Source organism: Chionomys nivalis, chromosome 7, assembly GCF_950005125.1.
Source record: "Chionomys nivalis chromosome 7, mChiNiv1.1, whole genome shotgun sequence".
Lineage (NCBI taxonomy): Eukaryota > Metazoa > Chordata > Mammalia > Rodentia > Cricetidae > Chionomys > Chionomys nivalis.
The window spans coordinates 51,480,350-51,499,378 of NC_080092.1; the positions used below are offsets into that span (position 1 = coordinate 51,480,350).

General features: G+C 49.1%; 2 protein-coding genes across 3 annotated transcripts; one reads left to right on the top strand and one right to left on the bottom strand.

The window, feature by feature from the left end:
- Window positions 1-5,049: 5,049 nt before the first annotated feature.
- On the top strand, window positions 5,050-7,190 carry Cldn7 (claudin 7). Its single transcript, XM_057775900.1, has 4 exons — window positions 5,050-5,702; window positions 6,482-6,646; window positions 6,737-6,821; window positions 6,914-7,190. The coding sequence occupies exons 1-4, from the start codon at window positions 5,480-5,482 to the stop codon at window positions 7,074-7,076; spliced, it is 636 nt and encodes a 211-aa protein (XP_057631883.1). The 5' UTR covers window positions 5,050-5,479; the 3' UTR covers window positions 7,077-7,190.
- A 661-nt stretch (window positions 7,191-7,851) lies between these two features.
- Elp5 (elongator acetyltransferase complex subunit 5) lies at window positions 7,852-19,016 on the bottom strand. Of its 2 annotated transcripts, XM_057774936.1 has the most exons (9): window positions 18,800-19,016; window positions 18,259-18,519; window positions 18,038-18,098; window positions 17,868-17,948; window positions 14,186-14,403; window positions 10,922-11,103; window positions 9,249-9,341; window positions 8,678-8,778; window positions 7,852-8,168 (listed from the first exon to the last, which is right to left on the bottom strand). In XM_057774936.1, the coding sequence occupies exons 2-9, from the start codon at window positions 18,302-18,304 to the stop codon at window positions 8,054-8,056; spliced, it is 897 nt and encodes a 298-aa protein (XP_057630919.1). In that variant the 5' UTR covers window positions 18,305-18,519; window positions 18,800-19,016; the 3' UTR covers window positions 7,852-8,053. The 2 variants fall into 2 exon arrangements, with proteins under 2 accessions (XP_057630919.1, XP_057630918.1); XM_057774935.1 differs by lacking the exon at window positions 18,800-19,016 and having other exon boundaries at window positions 18,259-18,688.
- Between the last annotated feature and the right edge of the window lie 13 nt (window positions 19,017-19,029).

Here is a 19,029-nt window from a genome sequence, read left to right on the forward strand (position 1 = left end):
CATTGTTGTGGCTTTCCCCCTCCCTCTAGTATACCTGAAGAAAACCACTGACTGCAGGAACACACGAACTCAAATGGATGGATAGCTGGAATGTTCCACAGTTGGTACCTCTGCCTCCCAAGATTAAACAATAAGGGTGTGAGCCACCATTCCCAGCGTGGTGTCACACAGAGGTTTGGCAGAGGGGACTGGTGATATCTAATCTCTACTAACATCAGTAGATCTCAGGATAGTGTTAAATAGACTTACTATCCTACCTACAACAGCAAAGACTAGCTCCAAGTATCAACATTGGCAACATAAGGAAACCTCTTTTTGCCTGGTGGCTTGAGCCTGCAATCCCAGCAGCAGAAAGGCAAGAGGCAAGAATGTTACTGTAAGTTTGGGGTCATCTCACTACACATAATGAGTTTCTGGCCAGCCAGGCATACATAGTAACACCTTGTCTCAAAAACACCAAAAAAGCCAGGCATGGCAGTTCAGGCCTGCAATTCCAGCATTTGAAATCAGGAGAGTCATGAAGTCCAGACTGTCCTGGCCCATGAAACATGACCTTGTCTCAAAACAAAACAAAAACAAAAAACGAATGCGTCTGGAGAGATTACTCAGTGGTTAATTGCACTGGCTTCTCTTCCAGAGGTCCTGAGTTCAAATCCCAGCACCCACATGGACCGGACGCCCTCTTCTGGTGTGCAGGTGGACATGCAGAGCATTGGTATATAAGATATAAATAGGGCGGGGCTTCTCCATCACACTCTGGATGTGCCTACCCCTGCTACTTCCCCAAATGCAGGAAATTCGACTGCATAATTTGTGATCATGGGGGTATTGCACTGGCGCTCTCCCCTGCAGAAAAAAAAATCAATAAATTTTAAGAGAATTAAAAAAGGAAAACAAAATGAGCCGGGCAGTGGCGACGCACACCTTTAATCCCAGCACTTGGGAGGCAGGGGCAGGCGGATCTCTGTGAGTTCGAGGCCAGTCTGGTCTACAAGAGCTAGTTCCAGGACAGGCTCCAAAGCTACAGAGAAATGTTGTCTCGGAAAACATTGACAAAAACAAAACAAAACAAAAAACCCAAAATGAAACAAAACAAACACAATCAATCCTGCTTCAAAGCGATGACTAAGGTACACAGGAGCCATCAACCTGGGGCCTTTGCTCCCGTTCTCCTTTCTGCTTATAGCCTGGCTCCCTCATGACTGACTCATTGACAGTCGTGTGCTCAGAAAGTCTCTCTGATCTCACCAGAGATTGGACCCAACCTTATACATTACCTTGTTCCATTGCCTTCAAAACAAGCAACATTTATGCCTTTATTGCCCTGCTTCCTCCTTCCAGAAGACAAGCCAGATGAGCTCGGCGGGCTCCCTTATCTGTCTGGTCTACCAGTGTATCCCCAGGGTTAATTACAGAGTCCAGTCCAGTTATAGGCAACCCAGAAAACATGCGTGCCGCAGTGAATGAAAACCTTTTTTCAGAATTCATTCATCGGTAATAAAAATCTAGACACGTCTGTACTTCCCAGTGCACCAGGGAAATTGAAACTCAATCCATAAGTACACAAGTTCTTTCAGACGATGACAGGAGCCTTAAAAGGAAAAGTACAGGTAACCATGGGAGCCCTGAGCAGATGACCTGACTCAGCGTGGGTGGAGTAGTCAGACCAGGCCAAATGTTGAAGGAGGACAGCGTTGGCTGGGAAGAGGAAGGTGGGTGGGGTAAATGGACTAGAGCACTCGGGCATAGAGAACGGAAAGGTGCTTTAGTGGGGTAGACCATGCAGTGTGTTCTGGGGACAGAGAGAAGGCCACTATAGCTGAGGGGCAGGGCAGGTGAGTCAGTAGGCGAGAGTGCCACTTGGGTGTAGCTCAGTGGCCAGAGTACTTGCGTGAGGCTCTTGGGTTCAACCCACAACAATGGAGAAAAAGAAAAACTGCCACCGAATGATTTTATTTTATTTTTAATATTTATTTAGTTTTTTTTTTTTTTCCAAGACAGGGTTTCTCTGTAGCTTTGGAGCCTGTCCTGGAACTAGATCTTGTAGACCTAGCCTCGAATTCATAGAGATCCGCCCGCTTCTGCCTCCTGAGTGCTGGGATTAAAGGCGTACGCCACCACCGCCCGGTTTTACTTAGTTTTTTTTTTGTTGTTTTTGTTTTTCGAGACAGGGTTTCTCTGTGGTTTTGGAGCCTGTCCTGGAACTAGCTCTTGTAGACCAGGCTGGTCTCGAACTCACAGAGATCTGCCTGCCTCTGCCTCCCAAGTGCTGGGATTAAAGGCGTGCGCCACCACCGCCCGGCTACTTAGTTATTTTTAAGTGTATGTGGGAGCCAGAGGATCATCATCTTCTTCTTCTTCTTCTTCTTCTTCTTCTTCTTCTTCTTCTTCTTCTTCTTCTTCTTCTTCTTCTTCTTCTTCTTCTTCTTCTTCTTCTTCTTCTCCTTCTCCTCCTCCTCCTCCTCCTCCTCCTCCTCCTCCTCCTCCTCCTCCTCCTCCTCTCCTTCTCCTTCTTCTGCTTCTTTTGAGACAGGGTTTCTCTGTGTGGTCCAGGCTGGCCTCAAATTAGAATTCAGAGATCCATCTGCCTCTGCCTCCTGAGTGCTAAGACTAAAGGCATTTGCCACCACTGCCCAGTAAAAAACAGCTCCTTTAATCCCAGGACTCATTTGGCAGGGGCAGGAGGAGTCCTGTGAGTTCCAGACTAGCCTGATCTACATAGCAAGTTTCAGGACAGCCAGGGCTTCAAGGAGAGACCTTGTCTCAAAAAGCAAAAAAAGTAAAAAAGTTTAAAAAAGATGATGATGATGATGACGCTGCCTGGAGTGGTGGCGCACACTTGGGAGGCTAGCCTGGTCTACATGGCAAGTTCTAAGACAGCTAAGCTAGGGCTACACAGAGAAACCCTGTCTCAAAAACAAACAAACAAAAAGAAGAGGCAATGGTTCACCTAGACGTGGAGTAACAGAGGATCATGAGTCACCATGTGGACGGTGGAGACTGAACTCTGGTCCTCTGCAAGAACAGTAAACTCTCTCCATCGCCGAGCTATCTCCCAAGCCTCCCACTGAGTGACGCTTTAAAAAGAATGGTAAGATAGAAAGAGCACTCTGGGGAGTGACTTTAGGAAAGGGCAGGAGCAGGGACACAGGCTGGGGCCCTTGGTGTGTGGCTGTGATAAAGATGGCTGGATATACAAACAAGCGGATAATGAGAAACACGGACCTTCAGAGCTGGAAGCCAACCCCTCCTGGAAGGTTGGCTTCAAACTGTTCTGCCTTAGTCTTCCGAAAGCATGCACCAACCACATCCAATCAGGGAAACAACCTTAAAGAAAAATCGCAGCTGTACAGAGAAGTTCACATCTATATCTCAGCATTCCAGAGGCGGAGCCAGCGGCTTTCTGGTAAGGACTAGCCTAGTCTATATGGTGAGGTCCTGTTGGGAAATTAACTAACCAACCACCCAAACCCAAAACAAACCACCCCACCAAACAAAAGCCGAAAGGTCAAAAAATAGACAAAAATAAGAGTTCACAAAGGTCTGTATTTTATACAAAGCAGGTAAATGAGCTGAACAAGGAGGGCCTTTAGGTATGTTTATTGATTAACGAGGGAGGATTAACAGAGAGAGGTGTAGGGGAAGAGCAGGTGGGAAGGTGGAGGGACTGAGAAAAAAAATAGCAAGAAAGCCGGGCAGTGCTGGTGCACTCACACCTTTAATCCTAGCACTTGAGAGGCAGAGGCAGGGATCTCTGTGTTCTAGGCCAGTCTGGTCTACAGATGGAGTCCCGGGACAGCCAGGGCTACACAGAGAAACCCCGTCTCAATACCTCCCTGCCGCAAATAAGTAAATAATAGCAAGAGTAAGAAAGAAAGATGTGTGAAGGTCTGAGAGGGGTAGGGGGTGGTAGGAGAGGCAGGCTGGGAGAAAGAACTAGAAACAGTTAGGGGAGGCAGTGACAGGCACACTGTGTCATTGGACTCCAAGGGTCCGGAGAGTGCAGCCTCAGAAGTCGGGAGGAAGCGAAATTACAGAAGGGAAGAACGAGAAACTGAGGAGACACTTTGGGAGGACGGAGGGGCTCAAAGTCTGGGAAAGTAGGGAGCGTTGTAAGGTTGAGGTAGGGCTCTTTAGGGGTGAGTCAAAGACCACCTTGGAGAGTGCAGTGCTAGAGAGGGTGGAAGCTCAGAATGAGGGACAGTGTGTGGCTGGGAAGGAGTGAGGAGGGTGGAGGGTAGACTGGAAATAACCACTGGGGGAGGGGAATACTGGGTGTGGCAGAGACTCTGACCCCAGTCTTATGCTAGCTACTCCTCATCCTCGAGAGGCTCTGTTTTCTTCCTTCAGGCAGAAGTCGCCGTGACGTTGGAGGAGACACTGACCGGCTCAGGTATTAAAGTCCTGTGACCACTGGCTTCAGGGATCAGGCATGATGTGGGGCTGTGGAGAGCCAGGCCTCGTGGAGGGCCTACGTGGAGGGCTTGAGCAGTGTAGCCAAGGGTTGCTAGACCACGTCTGTGGAGCAGAAATTCCTAGAAAGGGTAGCAGGGCTGGTTTTACTGTAATGGGTAAGGGGCCCTGAAGATGGCACAAGCCATGGTAGGAGGCTGAAGACAAAGGAGCTGAGAGTGGAGGCGAAAGTAGGGCTAGACAAACAGTCCGCGCCGAAACCCGCAGGGAAAAGGGAGTGTGGAGCCTTTCCAGGGGCGTCTGTGGGCACTGGCTCCGCGGCGACCCAGGCGCACCTGTATGGAAAAGAAGGGGTAGCCTGGAGTCTGCAGGGGTGAGACTCCGACCCCGGGGACTTCTGCGAAGCCTGCCCCTACTTCCCACTGGCAGTGAGAGCCAGGCAAACGAAGGGGCGTGACACTGGCGCTCAGGTTTCTTCCTCTTCACCTGGACAAGGAGGGGGTGGGGGCCAAGACTTCCGGTTCAGGTGAGTGTCCCTTCGGTGACGTCAGGTCACCCTCGACTGCCCCTCCGGTCCCGCCCCAGCTCCCGCGCGCCCGTGGCCTGCGGAGCGCGTCCCCGACACCCTACATATACTCAGGTGCGCCGCACCTGTTCGCCCGCACCTGCCGATCACCGCCCAGCTCGCTCGGGTGCACCGCAGCCGGGGGCCCAGGGGCCCGCATACTTGCTGGGGGCCACGCCCTAACGGCCCCTCCACTTCTTTGGGTAGTCTCCGAGCACGCCGGAGGGAACCGCCTGGCCTTCGGGGCCCCTTTTGTCTGGAACCAGTCCTTCGGGCGAAGCAGGTTCCCTCTGCTGTGAGAGTGTCGCTTCACCGGAGGGGACGATTTGTGTTTACCTCGGTTAACAAGATTTGCAGTTAACCGGCCAAAAAGAACTTTTTTTTTCCTCCCCTATTTTGGGGTGACTTAAATCTCCATTCAAATTTTCTTGTGTTGCTTCCCAGATTTTGTTTTACTGTTGGGTCGCCCTCCCGGAGCGTCCCATCTTTTCTGAGACGGAAATGGCCAATTCGGGCCTGCAACTTCTGGGCTTTTCAATGGCCATGCTTGGCTGGGTGGGCCTGATAGCGAGCACTGCCATCCCGCAGTGGCAGATGAGTTCCTATGCGGGCGACAACATCATCACAGCCCAGGCCATGTACAAGGGACTCTGGATGGATTGCGTCACGCAGAGTACCGGCATGATGAGCTGCAAAATGTACGACTCGGTGCTCGCCCTGCCGGGTAAGACCGCGGGACCGACGGGGCGGACGTGCCCGGAGTCAAGGTGGCGGGATTGGGTGTAGGGCAGGGCCGAGGCCGCACGGTCAGGCCCCCGGGGTTGGTAGGGAGGAGGAAGTGGATGCCTTGAGCCCAGTCGGTGGGACCAGGAGGAAGAGGGCTTGGAACCTGGCAGTTGCACGTGCGCCCACGCCCCTCTGCCCGGCTTGAAGCGGGGGAGTCCTGGGAAGAGGCACCCGCCACCCTGTGCAGTCAGTGGTCTGTCTAATGCTTTTTTTCTGGGACAAAGGAGGTTCGGGACGGAGGTGCCTAGGGCCTCGGAATCGTGCCCTCGTTAGACGTAGGACCGCACTTGTGGCCTCTAATCTTATCGGTTGATTAGCTGAAGCCACAAACCCGGTGGCCTCGATAGTGGGGCCGGAGCTAGGACACGCGCCGGCCGGTGTGGCTCAAACGAGGGACCTGGCCGCCACCTGCACTTCCTTTTTGCCCCCTTTCTCCCTTCCCCCTACCTGGCGCGGTTTCATCGAAACCTCGGCGCCCCGGGCGAGTTCTGGAGCGCGGGGCGGGGCGGGGAGCAGGACGGCCGCGGTGGCGGGATGGGGGCGGGAACTGTCTGCCTAAGGCCTGTGGTGGACCGAGGGGTCCCCAGGCTGGCGGTGGAGCCCAACTGGCACACTGCAGACCAGGGGTTAGTGGGCGCGGTGTGCAGCCTTCAGGTTGGCGCCATCATAAGGCTACCTGCCATTTCCAGCATTGACCTCTTCTTTCCTCCTCTGCAGCGGCCTTGCAGGCCACTCGAGCCCTAATGGTGGTGTCCCTGGTGTTGGGCTTCCTGGCCATGCTTGTCGCCACGATGGGCATGAAGTGTACGCGCTGTGGGGGAGATGATAAAGTGAAGAAGGCCCGTATAGCTATGACTGGAGGCATTGTCTTCATCGTGGCAGGTGGGACCAAGGGCTCACTCTCACACCCAGAGAGCATTGCCAAGGTCTTGGTGTGGACACCCAATACTAGAATCTTTCTTCTCTTTCTAGGTCTTGCTGCCTTGGTAGCATGTTCCTGGATTGGTCATCAGATTGTCACAGACTTTTACAACCCCTTGACGCCCATGAATATTAAGTAAGTCTTCTAGGAAGACAAATCTGTGGACTTGGGACAGGGAGGAAGACATGAAGCCTGAGTTTTGACTCAATCTTTTCTCTTCTTCACAGGTACGAGTTTGGGCCTGCCATCTTTATTGGCTGGGCAGGGTCTGCTCTGGTCCTCCTGGGAGGTGCCCTGCTCTCTTGCTCCTGTCCTGGCAGTGAAAGCAAAACCGCATACCGTGCACCCCGCTCCTACCCTAAGTCGAATTCTGCCAAGGAGTATGTGTGAGGTGGGGTGCTCAGCCTGCGGCAAGGTGTGGGACAAAGACCTCCGGTCACGCCAGCCCTGGACACCATGTACAGTTCTTGGGGGGGCAGTTAGGGGAGGGACTGGGAAAAGACACGAAACATGGGGTGGGCGTGCTTTTTGTACAGTAATAAAAATTAAGTTTTGGAAATTAGGCATCTCTTCAGGCCTCCTTTCTGCACACCCAGATCCCTGCACAGGACTTGGCACTAAAGTGTACCCACAGCAGCAGCAGAACCGAGTACCAGCGGTGCCCCTATTTTTTTTTTTTTTTTTTTTTTTTGGTTTTTCGAGACAGGGTTTCTCTGTGGTTTTGGAGCCTATCCTGGAACTAGCTCTTGTAGACCAGGCTGGTCTCGAACTCACAGAGATCCACCTGCCTCTGCCTCCCAAGTGCTGGGATTAAAGGCGTGCGCCACCACCGCCCGGCTGGTGCCCCTATTTTGTTAGGCCTAATGCCTTGACTCAGGTTCTTACCTATTCTCCCCCAACTTTACAATTTTTCCATTGATCATTATCCCGTGTGTTCAAATGCTACATGTGCATGTATAGGTCAGAGGACAGCTGTGTGGAGCAGGGTCTCTCCTTCTACCTTTCTGTGGGTTCCCGGGATTGAACTCAGGTCATCAAGCTTGTGGCAAGGACCTTTACCTGCTGAACCATCTCACCATCCCTACCCCCAACACCTACCAAGTAGCTACCAAGGAGCATTTTAGATTAATATATATCTGTATATATATACACACACACATATATATATCTGGTTTATTAGAAACAGGCATGGGAAGAGGGAGGTTTCTTGTTCTCGTGCTATAGACACTCACTACACTTTCTGCCCCAACTAGACGCTACTCCTTGGCAGGACAGGACAGGACCTCCACAGACAATCAACAGAGGGAGGGCAGGGACCAGTCTGCACACAACAGGATGGTTCTGAGCCACAGTCCTCTCCTGTCTAGTCAAATGTCTAGGTCATCATCTGGGTCTTCTTGGTCCACATCATCGAAAGCGTCTGGCTCATAGAAGATGTGGCTAGTTTTCTGGCCTGGGCCAGAACGCAGCAGTGCTTGCTGTCTGAGGAAGGAAGAAGCAAAGATGAGGGTGGCGATGAGTCAGGTCTGGAGAGTTCCTTCTAGGGGACAGTGTCTTGTTCCAGAGTAATCAAAGCTGAAGTCCCACTAGGCCCTGGAATAGGGACTGCTCTAACAAACCCCAGTCCTTAGAGCTGGAAGGCAAAGATCCTCCAGTCTTGCTTTATACCCACATACACACACCAGGCTCAGAGCAAGAGGTACTTCCTAAGCCCTTGTGAACCAGCCCTTGCCACACCCATGTACGTTACAGTTTGGGCACTGCTACCTGGAGAAGAGGGCCACCTCCCCATCTGGTCTGGCTCAGCCAGGACCATAGCTCTACTGGAAAGAAGTATCATGGTGGGAATTGTGTCTAGGTGGGTAGAACCACTCCCTGGACTTGTCTCTGGAGGCGGACTTCAGCCCCTATAAAATCTTGAGGTTAATCAATAACCTGCCATCACCCCACCTTCCTGTGATCCAGACACTAAGGTCCCAGCCCAATCTTACTTTTCAGAGCTGAACTGGAAAGGCAGAGTGAGGCTGTCTCTGGCTTCTCTTTCTTTTTCGGATAAGTGAAGGTTAAAGGTCAAATGAGTCGTGGGATCCACCTGTAGGAACAAGTGCTGTGGCTGATCAGTCCTACTTTCCAACTCCAGACTCCCAACATATCTAGGTTCCCCCCTCCCCCTCCAAAGACAAGAGTTTCTCGGTGTAACACTGGCTATCCTAGAACTAGTTCTGTAGACCAGGCTGGCCTTGACCTTTGTTATTTGGGTTTTCCAAGATACGGTTTCCCTGTGTAGCCCTGGTTATCCTGGAACTTGCTCTGTAGACCAGGCTGGCCTCGAATTCACAGAGCTCTGCTTGCCTCTGCCTCCTGTGTGCTTGGATTTAAGGCGTGCACCACCACCGCCTGGCTCCTTTGTGATTTTTATTTGTATTTTATGTTCGCCGGCATGTATGTCAGTAAGGGGTTAGAAACGGGCACTGCCATCACCTGGTTAACATCTCTAGCTTTATTTTCTATTTGCCAGACCGCAAGCTCACACCTGGTTCTGGCTCTGCCACTTTCAGATACCTGAGTTGTGTGACTGGAGGGTAGCTTGGAATGGAGGGGAAGCCTCTCATGGAGATCCAGGCTGAAGTCAGGAAGGATAGAGAACCACCAAGTCTAGGAAAGAAAAACATCCATCATTTATTTGCTCTAAGTCGGCCTCCTTTAGGCAGAGGCAGGAGGAGTTCTGTGAGTTCAAGACCAGCCTGGTCTACAGTAGCTAGCTCCAGGACAGGCTCCAAAGCTACATAGAAACCCTGTCTCAAAAAAGACAGCCTCCTTAATTGGCTAAGTTAATGGGGTCTTTAATTTTTGGAGACAGGATCTCTCCAGCCCTGGTTGTCCTGGAACTCACTATTAGAACAGCTGCGCCTCCAACTCAAGAGATCCGTCTGCCTCTGCCTCCCAAGTGCTGGGATTTAAGGTGTGTGCCGCTATGTCTGGCTAGTTAACAGATTCTTGAGCTGAAGCAACCCGGAGTTCAAATCCTAGTTATTTCATTTGCTGTTTATTACGTAGGTAAGTGACTTAAATTTTAACACGCCTGCATTTTATTTTCCAGTCTAAAAACAAGGGTAAGCAATTCCTTCATAGGACAGCTGTGAAGACTCAATGAGGTAAATGACAGAAAACACAGGGACGGGACCAGCCACACAGCTCAATGGCAGTGTGCGTCCTGAAAACATTTAAGGACCTAGGTTTGATCCTCCAAGCACCACAAAATATAAACACAGGATGCTAGGCATGGTGGTACATGTCTTTAGTCTCAGAACTTGGGTGGATCTCTGTAGGTTCAAAGTTAGCCTAGTCTTTAAAAAAATAAGATAAAATCAAGTTTCAGGCTAGCCAGGGCTATACTGTGAGACCTTGCCTTAAACAAAATGAAACAAATCAACAACACGAAAGTATTTGGATCAGGTTCCCTGCCTCCACCGACAGAATCTCATGTATCACATAGCCCAGGTGGATCCGAGCTTACGAGGGACCCTTTAACTCCTGATTTTCCTGCCTCTACCTCCCAAGTGAACATGAGTTTTTATGTGTATTTTACCTGCTTGCATGTCTGTGTGAGGGTGTTAGATCCCCTTGAAATTGGAACTGAAGAAGTTGTGAGCTGTGATGTGGGTGCTGGGAATTGAACCCGGGTCCTCTGGAAGAGCATCCAATGCTCTTAACCACTGAGCCATCTCTCCAGCCCCCTGAACACCAGTTTTTATTGCTCTTCCCATCATGTTGCCTGACCTGGCTAGTTTTATGTCAACTTGATATAAGCTAGAGTCATCTGAAAGGAGGGAACCTCCATTGAGAAAACTTCTGTTTGATCCAGCTGTGGGGTATTTTCTTAATTAATGATTGACAGGGGAGGGCCCAGCTTGCTGTGGGTGGGGAGTCCCTTATGGGCTGCTGGTTCTGCATGTTATAAGCAGGCTGAGCAAGCCATGATGAACAAGCCAGTAAGCAGCTCTTCTCCATAGTCTCTGCATCAGCTTCTGCCCCCAGGAACTTTGCCCTGTTTTGAGTTGCTGGCCTGGCTTCCTTCAGTGCTGGACTACAACATGGAAGTGTAAGCCAAATAAACCCTTTCCTCATCAACTTGTTTCTGGTCATGGTTTTACTAGCAGCATTAGTAACCCTGACTAAGACACTGGCCCTTAGTGCTGATCCTGATCTCCAGTCTTCTGTGTCGTCTCCCGGACCTGGTAAGTTGCACGTTGTTGGGGCCTTCGACAGAGGATGGAGGCTGAAGTCTGGTCCATTTTACCACTCAGAGTCACCTCTGTGTGAGCAAGGGTGCTCAGCGCTCCTATGGGGCCAGGACCATGAAGATCTTCATGTAGTAGGCCCAGGACTCGTACCTGCTCTACTAGGGGGTCAGCACCTGGATAGGGACAAGAAATGCAGAACATGAAAGACACACGGCAGGCCGGGCGGTGGTGGCGTACGCCTTTAATCCCAGCACTCGGGAGGCAGAGGCAGGCGGATCTCTGTGAGTTCGAGGCCAGCCTGGTCTACAGAGGGAGTTCCAGGATAGGCTCCAAAGCTACAGAGAAACCCTGTCTCAAAAAACCAAAAAAAAAAAAAAAAAAAAAAAGACACACAGCAGCATTAGGTGAAGGCCCAGGAGTAAACAGTGAGGAGAAGGAAGGAGAGGTCCACGTCCTACCATAACTGGACCTATCTCGGCCAGTCTTCCTATCTCACCATACTGCTCTGTGCCTAACTGGCCCACACCTTAGTTATCCAATTCAGACCTGACAGGACCAGACCTCCACCTTTCAGCACAACACAAGCACTCTTAGCTCGTGTCCACAAACTTATAGCCTCGTCAGTTACTGAACTACCTGTGTGTTGTGGGTATCAGGTAGTCTTCCTTCTTTTCTGGACATTAACAGTGTGGTACACTGTGCCAAACACTGGCACGTTTTATTTTTTAGATTTATTTTGTGAGTGTTTATGTATGCATGTATATTTTCCATAGTGTATGTGCCATGGCATACTTGCGGAGATCAGAGGTAACTTTTAGAAATCTTTTCTTCGTCCAACACATGGGACTCAGGCCTTGAGTAAAGCTCCTCAGACTGGCGACAAGTGTCTTTACCCACGAGCTGTCCTGTTGGACTGCCTAATTTGAAACAGTTTATTATCTATTTATTTGCTCACTTACTTATTTATTTTGAGTTTTCGAGACAAGGTTTCTCTGTGTATCAGTCCTGGCTGTTCTGGGACTCACTCTGTAGACCAGGCTAGCCTTGAACTCACAGAGATCCCCCTGCCTCTCTCTCCTGAGTGCTGGGATTAAAGGCATGCGCTACCACTGTCCAGCTTCATTTATTTATTTTTGAGACAAGATCTCACTAGATAGCCTTGGCTGGCAAGGATTTCAATTTATATAGATCAGGCTGGTCTTGAACTCAAAATCCTAGTATTTGCTAGAATTAAAGGTGTGTGTCACCACAGTCAGTTCTAATTTAAAAAAAAAAAAGTTTATTTTTATTGATGTGGGTGTCCTGAGGCCAAGAGGGTGCTGAGCTTCATTTTCTCCATGTTTACTTCTTTGCACCTTTGATGAGAACAAGCTTCTAGAAGGCAATGACTCAGTTGTAAGGGCCAGTCTTTATTTTCTATTATTTAAAGCAGTTCCTTACATTGCCTGTATTTACATTTGTAAAATAAGTGAACGAGAGGCTGGAGATGTAGCTCAGTTACTAAGCATGCCTGCCTGGCATCCAAGAAGCCCTGGGTTCTAGACTGGCAGCTTACACACTGCATGGTGGTACAAGGTCTATACTTGGCCTCAGAGCTCTCCTCCCAGCCAGATCCTGTACATCCTTCACCAGGATTTAGCTGCACCGAGACCATTACAAGAAAACCTTCCCTGATCAAAAGGCAGAAAACAAATGATTGTGTGGTGGCTATCCCCAGTTGACACATAAAATTCTCATGAAAAAAATGTTGTTTAATGTCATCCTTGGCTACATACTCCGTTGAGGCCAGCTTTGATTTTCTGGTTGTAAGATATCCATAAGACTTTGTATTTAAAACAAAACAGCAGAGAACTAAGACAGCAACTCACAAACATAAAGAGAAGCTAACAAAACAAGACAAACACAGCTGGGGCTAGAGTGAGGACTCTGCAGTTAAGAGCACTGGCTGCTCTTCCAGGGGACCTGAATGACATTCCCAGCATCCACCTGCTGGTTCACAACCAACCACCTGAAACTTCAGTTACATGGAATCCAGTGTCCTTTTTTGGCCTCTGCAGACACCAGACATGCACACGCTGCACAATCATACATGCAGGCAAAAAAAAAAAAAAAAAAAAAAAAGACAAAATCCTCATTCCTCTCTCTCTCTCTTTTTTTTAAGATTTATTTATTATATTATTATGTATACAGTATTCTCAGTACTCTGCCTGCAGGCCAGAAGAGGGCACCAGATCTCATTACAGATGGTTGTGAGCCACCATGTGGTTGCTGGGAATTGAACTCAGGGCCTTTGGCAGTGCTCTTAATCACTGAGTCATCTCTCCAGCCCCCCCCCCCCCAATACCTCTCTTGACCTGGGTGTGGCGGTGCAGTTCTAGAGTTGGGAGGCAGAAGCTCTAGAGTTCTAAGTGGCCCTTGACTACAGACTCCATATAAAAAAATCATGAACAATAAAACAAGCACCACCCTCCCCAGGGCTGGAGACGGTTCAGCACTTAAGGGTTCTTACTTCACACTCATAAGGACTTGATCTGGACCCCAGCACTCATGCAATAAGGCCAGTGTCCAGGTACATGCTGTAATCCAGCTCAAGTGCCAGGTTCAGGGAGAGAGTCTGCCTTAAAGAAACAGACAGAAGGACAGAGAAGGCAACCAGTTCCCTGTTCTGGCCTTCATTTGTAGAGGTACATGAACCCGTACACACACACCTGCATATACTCACAGACATGGGTATGCATACTCAAAAACACACAACTTTTTTTCTTTGCTTTTGTTTTTCAAGACGGTGCTTGTGTAGCATTGGCTGTTCTGGAACTAGCTGTATATACCACAGTGGCCTCAAACTCACAAAGATCCACCTATCTCTGCTTTCTGAGTGCAGGGATTAAAAGGCATGGAATGCCATTGCCTGGCCCCTTCTTTTTGCTTTCTGAGACAGAGTCTCACCATGTACTCTGGCTGTTCTGGAACTCACTCTGTAGACCAGGCTATCCTCAAACTCAGAGATCCACCTGCCTCTGCCTCCTGAGTACTAGGATTAAAGATGTGCCCAACCATGCCAAGCTAGACACACAGTCTTAAAACAACACATCTCCAACAACCAACACTCCATCCCCCAATTTTCCCCAAAAGGTTAAGGAGATGGCAGAGCATCAGACTGGAGATCCTGACGCCTCTTGTTGGAGTGGAGAGGAAGGGGTGACATTCTTTGGCAGGAGTAACTCCATGAGGGAAACAACAAAGGAGGAAACTCACCTGGGGAGACACTTGGCTGGCTCAGAGCATGCAGAGTCTGACAGAGTGTGACACAGGGAAGGTGAAGCAACAGCCAGCTGAGAGAGTCAAGAGCAATGGTGACAGGGCCGGGACCTGTCCTGCACAAGGCTCTTAAGGTTCCTAGGGGTCCTTCGGGGACAGCTTCGCCAGTTTCTGACCAGTTAAGAGGGTCTTTAAAGAGGTCATGGTAAACCAGCCTATAAAAGGAAAATGGAAGACATGTTACAACCTTGAATTTCTTCCTGATTTTTTCAAATTTATTCATTCATTCTTCAAGTTCTTCAAGACAGGGTTTCTCTGCATAACCATTCTGGCTGTCCAGGAACTCACTCTGTAGACCAGGCTGGCCTTGAACTCACAGAGATCCACCTGCCTCTGCCTCCCAAGTATTGGGATTAAAGGTATGTGCCACCACCACCGAGCCCTTAATTCTCACCAATACCTTATATATTAATGAAAGCTAACTACTGAAAGAATTTAGTGACTGACAGCAGACTTTGGTGTCTCATAACCTAAGTTCTAAGGTTGACTTTGAACCTTGTCCAGGGTCACCTAACGGCAATTCTATCCTTCAAAGTTCTTTTGACAATTGTTCTAAGCTCCCCTTCTGGGGTTAGAGTTGGAGGACTGGAGTTCAGTTCCTACTAGGCTCACAACTATTTACTCGTCTTTCAGGGGAATCTGATTCCCTTTTCTTACTTCCATGGGCACTTATACTCATGTGCACATACCCATACACATGCACAATATTAGAAAATAAATCTTGGCTGGGTGGTGGTGCACGCCTTTAACCCCAGTACTCCAGAGGCAGAGGCAGGTGGATCTCTGTGAGTTTGAGGTCAGCCTGGTCTACAGAGTGAGTTCCAGGACAGCCAGGGATACACACAGAAACCCTATCTTGAAAAAAACAAACAAAAATCACACCAAAGTAGGCATGGGGCAAGTCTATAATCCTAGCACTCAGAAGGTCAAGACAGGCAAATCTCTGTGAGCTCAAGGTCTGCCTGATATATATAGCAAGCTTCAGGCCAGCCAGGGATATGTAGTGGGACCCTGTCTCAAAAAAACAAAGCAAAACAAAATAGAAACAACAAAAACTCCCTCTCCTCTAGAGATTCTCCCACACACAAGTGTTCTGTCATTTCTTCCCATTGTTTTCTAAGATTTACTGGAGCAGGAACCAGACTGTCTCATCCACTGCTGTCACCAGTGTCTTAGCATAGCTCCTGGTCTGGTATTCAGTACACATGGACTTAGTGAGTGAACCTGGATCTGCACTAACTAGTGCCTAGTCTCCACTTCCAAGCTGCATTTTTTTTTTCTGATACATTCTGTACATGATAATCAATGGACTAGTGTTTCTAAGAGGTATGGTGTGACTAACTCTCCTCCCCACTGTCCTTGGCATAACATCTAAACCTCTATTGTGCTCCGTAGACCTTTTTACAGTCAGCTACCTTTTTATCTACCTGACCTCTCATGCCTTCTCATACGTTATTCTGTTGCTCCCTTTGTTTTTAGGACAAGCCCATCAATCCGCTGCAGCTTGTGCTGATGCAAGCCTGGCCTCTATGACTGAATTAAGCACCACTAGAGAACTCAGTAGCTACACCTCCTGCTTAGGGAGTCTGACACTCTCACACATACATACAAGCAAAATACCAATATACACAAAATATAATACATTATAAAAAATGATGCTGCCCTACCACAGAGCTTCATTCACCATCAGTGATTTATCAGTAACTATTTAATTTGTAACATTAATACTGTATATTAAATAAAAACTTCTCAGGTGATAAGGGACCACAGTTGAAAAAAGTTTGAGAAGCCCTATCTAGAAATGTTTTACAGAAATCTAAAAATTAATTTTTTTTAATTAAAAAATTTTGTCAAGTGTTGTTGGTGCATGCCTTTAATCCCAAGGCTGGAGAGAAGGCTCAGCAGGTTAAAAGCAGTTGATGCTTTTGCAGAGGGTCTGATTTGGTGGTAGCTCAAACCATGTACAACTCCAGCTCCAGAGGATCCAACACCCTCTTCTGGTTTCTGCAGGCACTAAGGCATGCTCATGGTACCCATATATACATGGAGGCAAGACACTCACACACATAACATTAAAAAAAAAAATCCAAAAAAAATGTAAAGTCATGGGGCTGGAGAGACAGCTCAGCGGTTAAGAGCACTGATTTTTCTTCCAGAGGTCCTGAGTTCAATTCCCAGCAACCACATGGTGGCTCACAACCATCTAATAAGATCTGGTGCCAGCTTCTGACCTGCAGTGACACATGCAGGCAGAACATTGTATACATAATAAATAAAAATAAATCTTTATTTTTTTTAAATATTTATTCATTATGTATACAATATTCTGTCTGTGTTATCAGAAGAGGGCACCAGACCCCATTACAGATGGTTGTGAGCTACCATGTGGTTGCTGGGAATTGAACTCAGGACCTTTGGAAGAGCAGGCAATGCTCTTAACCACTGAGCCATCTCTCCAGCCCCTAAAAATAAATCTTTAAAAAAAGAAATGTAAAGTCATTTTTTCTTTTTAGCATATAATCATGGAAGGGGCCTGAGGACAAAATCATTTAAATAACTCTGCAACTATTTGAGCCTATTAAAATGATGCTTATTTTGTTTTACATTTATACTATTATATATATATATATATATATATATATTATATATAATTTATTTAGGAACAGTCTCACTATGTAAACCTGACTGGCCTAGAAAAGACTATACAGACCAGGCTGGCTTCAACCACACAGAGATCTGCCCACATCCGCCTTCCGAGGGCAGGGCTTTATAAATTGAATGTGACTTGCAACATAATCCTAACACACAGGAGGAGAGTGAGCTAGGGCCGATGAGAGCTGGAGGCTATTGTGGGGCAGGGCGAGTTGCCGGGCAGCCCAGGCCACATGAGATCACTGCTTAAAAAAAGCCTAACAGAGTCCTTTTCCGAGGGAGAAAGAAATAAAAAGAAAAAAAGTTTTGTTCAAAGGTTACTTTAGCCTATTATACTTTGGAGTTAGCATGCTCTTTTGTCTTTTTTTTTTTTTTTTTTTTCGAGACAGGGTTTCTCTGTAGCTTTGGAGCCTGTCCTGGAACTAGCTCTTGTAGACCAGGCTGGTCTCGAACTCACAGAGATCCGCCTGCCTCTGCCTCCCGAGTGCTGGGATTAAAGGTGTGCTACCACCGCCCGGCTTTGTGTTCTTAATCCAGTTCTTGCATCTGTAGTCCCGAGACCTATAATAAGGCCCAGAGCAAAGCGACTGCAAGGACACTGATGACAGCTGACATCACTATAGGAGAAACGGCAGCTTCTGGGTTGACTAACCTGCAGGCCTTAAAGCCAGAACGCTCTTACAGGAAAATATCTTCATAGGTCACCCCAGAAAATATCCGAATTTACTGCTCTCTTTTGTTTATGAGCAATAGCCTCAGGATGTCCCTTTCCATCGGTGTTGTATCCCTTTGTCAAGCTGGCCAGCAGGGGCCTAACGTCCCTAGACCCTTGATAGTCATGTTTGTAACTTCTACTGTTCCAAGTCATACGATCCCATTTCCACACAATCCGAGAGTCCATTCTTCTGTGGAAAAGTCGGCCCTTCCCAACTGCGGTCCGAATGAAGCCCATTCTAATTACACTTACCGGCTGTTGACGTCAGAGCCAAAACCTTCGCGAAACTCTTCCTCACTCACTTCACAGCCCAGAACGTGGATCTGCTCCCCACTAAAGCAGAGACGAGGGAAATATGTCGTAGACTGAAGGCACCAGGTCCCTTCCCGGGAAGGACCAGGAGCAGCCACGGGATAACTCACCGAAGTGCAGATTTCTTGAGAAGCGCCTTCAGGAGACTACGCCCCTCCCACTCCACGGAATCTGTAGAGAGCCAAGCAGGTGTGAATCCCACAGAGCCCTGAGGTCTCCGACTTCATAATCCACCGCGACTTCCACCCCGAGCCAGGGATCCCCGGAGGGTCCTCAAGACTTCCGCCCCTTCAGCCAGGCCCGAGGCTCCCCGCGCGTCTCCCTGCCTCACCTCGCAGGAGTACCAAGCCACCGCTGGCCAACAGCGAGTCCAGCATCTCTGACGTCTTCGGACGCTTTCTGATGTCGTCACGACCAAGGAGGCGGGACGATTACGATTGCTTCCGCCATTCATGGTCCCCAAAGTCTGGAGCCAAGGGTCTATTTTTTTTTTTTTAAATGTTCCGCGTTCTCGGGGCGGGGGCGCCCTCGGAGGGACCGCTCCAGAGCCTCTGCGCACAGCCGTGGAAATGGCATCCTCAGTCTTCTTGCGCTACGACAGGGGCGAAAGGGCCGTTGGAACAGTTGTCAGTGGGATGGGGACTGGGGTCGCACGAGCCCCACTCCCCAAGACGTCCGAACCTGGGGGCAAATGACGTCACTCGGCCCCGCCCACACCCTCAGAGGCTCCGCTCCAGGGCCCGCCCAGCAGTCACCCCGCGCGCGTGCGCAACGCTGCAGCCCTCTTCAGGCCTCTGCTCTCCTTAACTCTACCCTCCCTCGTCAGAAGTTGAAGGAACATCAATCCCGGGGAAGTGAAAACACGTCATTACCGGAAGTACAGTCAGCGGGGAAGAGGAGGAGGGAAGAGAGGAGGAGGGAGCCCTTTGGGCGGTAAAATGGCGCCTGTCAGAGTGGGAAGCCCAGCTGCAGAGGCTGCAGCCCCGCTCTTTAGCGGCTAAGAGACCCCGACCTCGGGGAGGGGGAGGCCACTCCGGCCCAGCGCTCCGCGCCCTTCGGCTCCCCCTCCCCTCCTTCCCAGTTCCAGCGCTCAGAGGCCCCA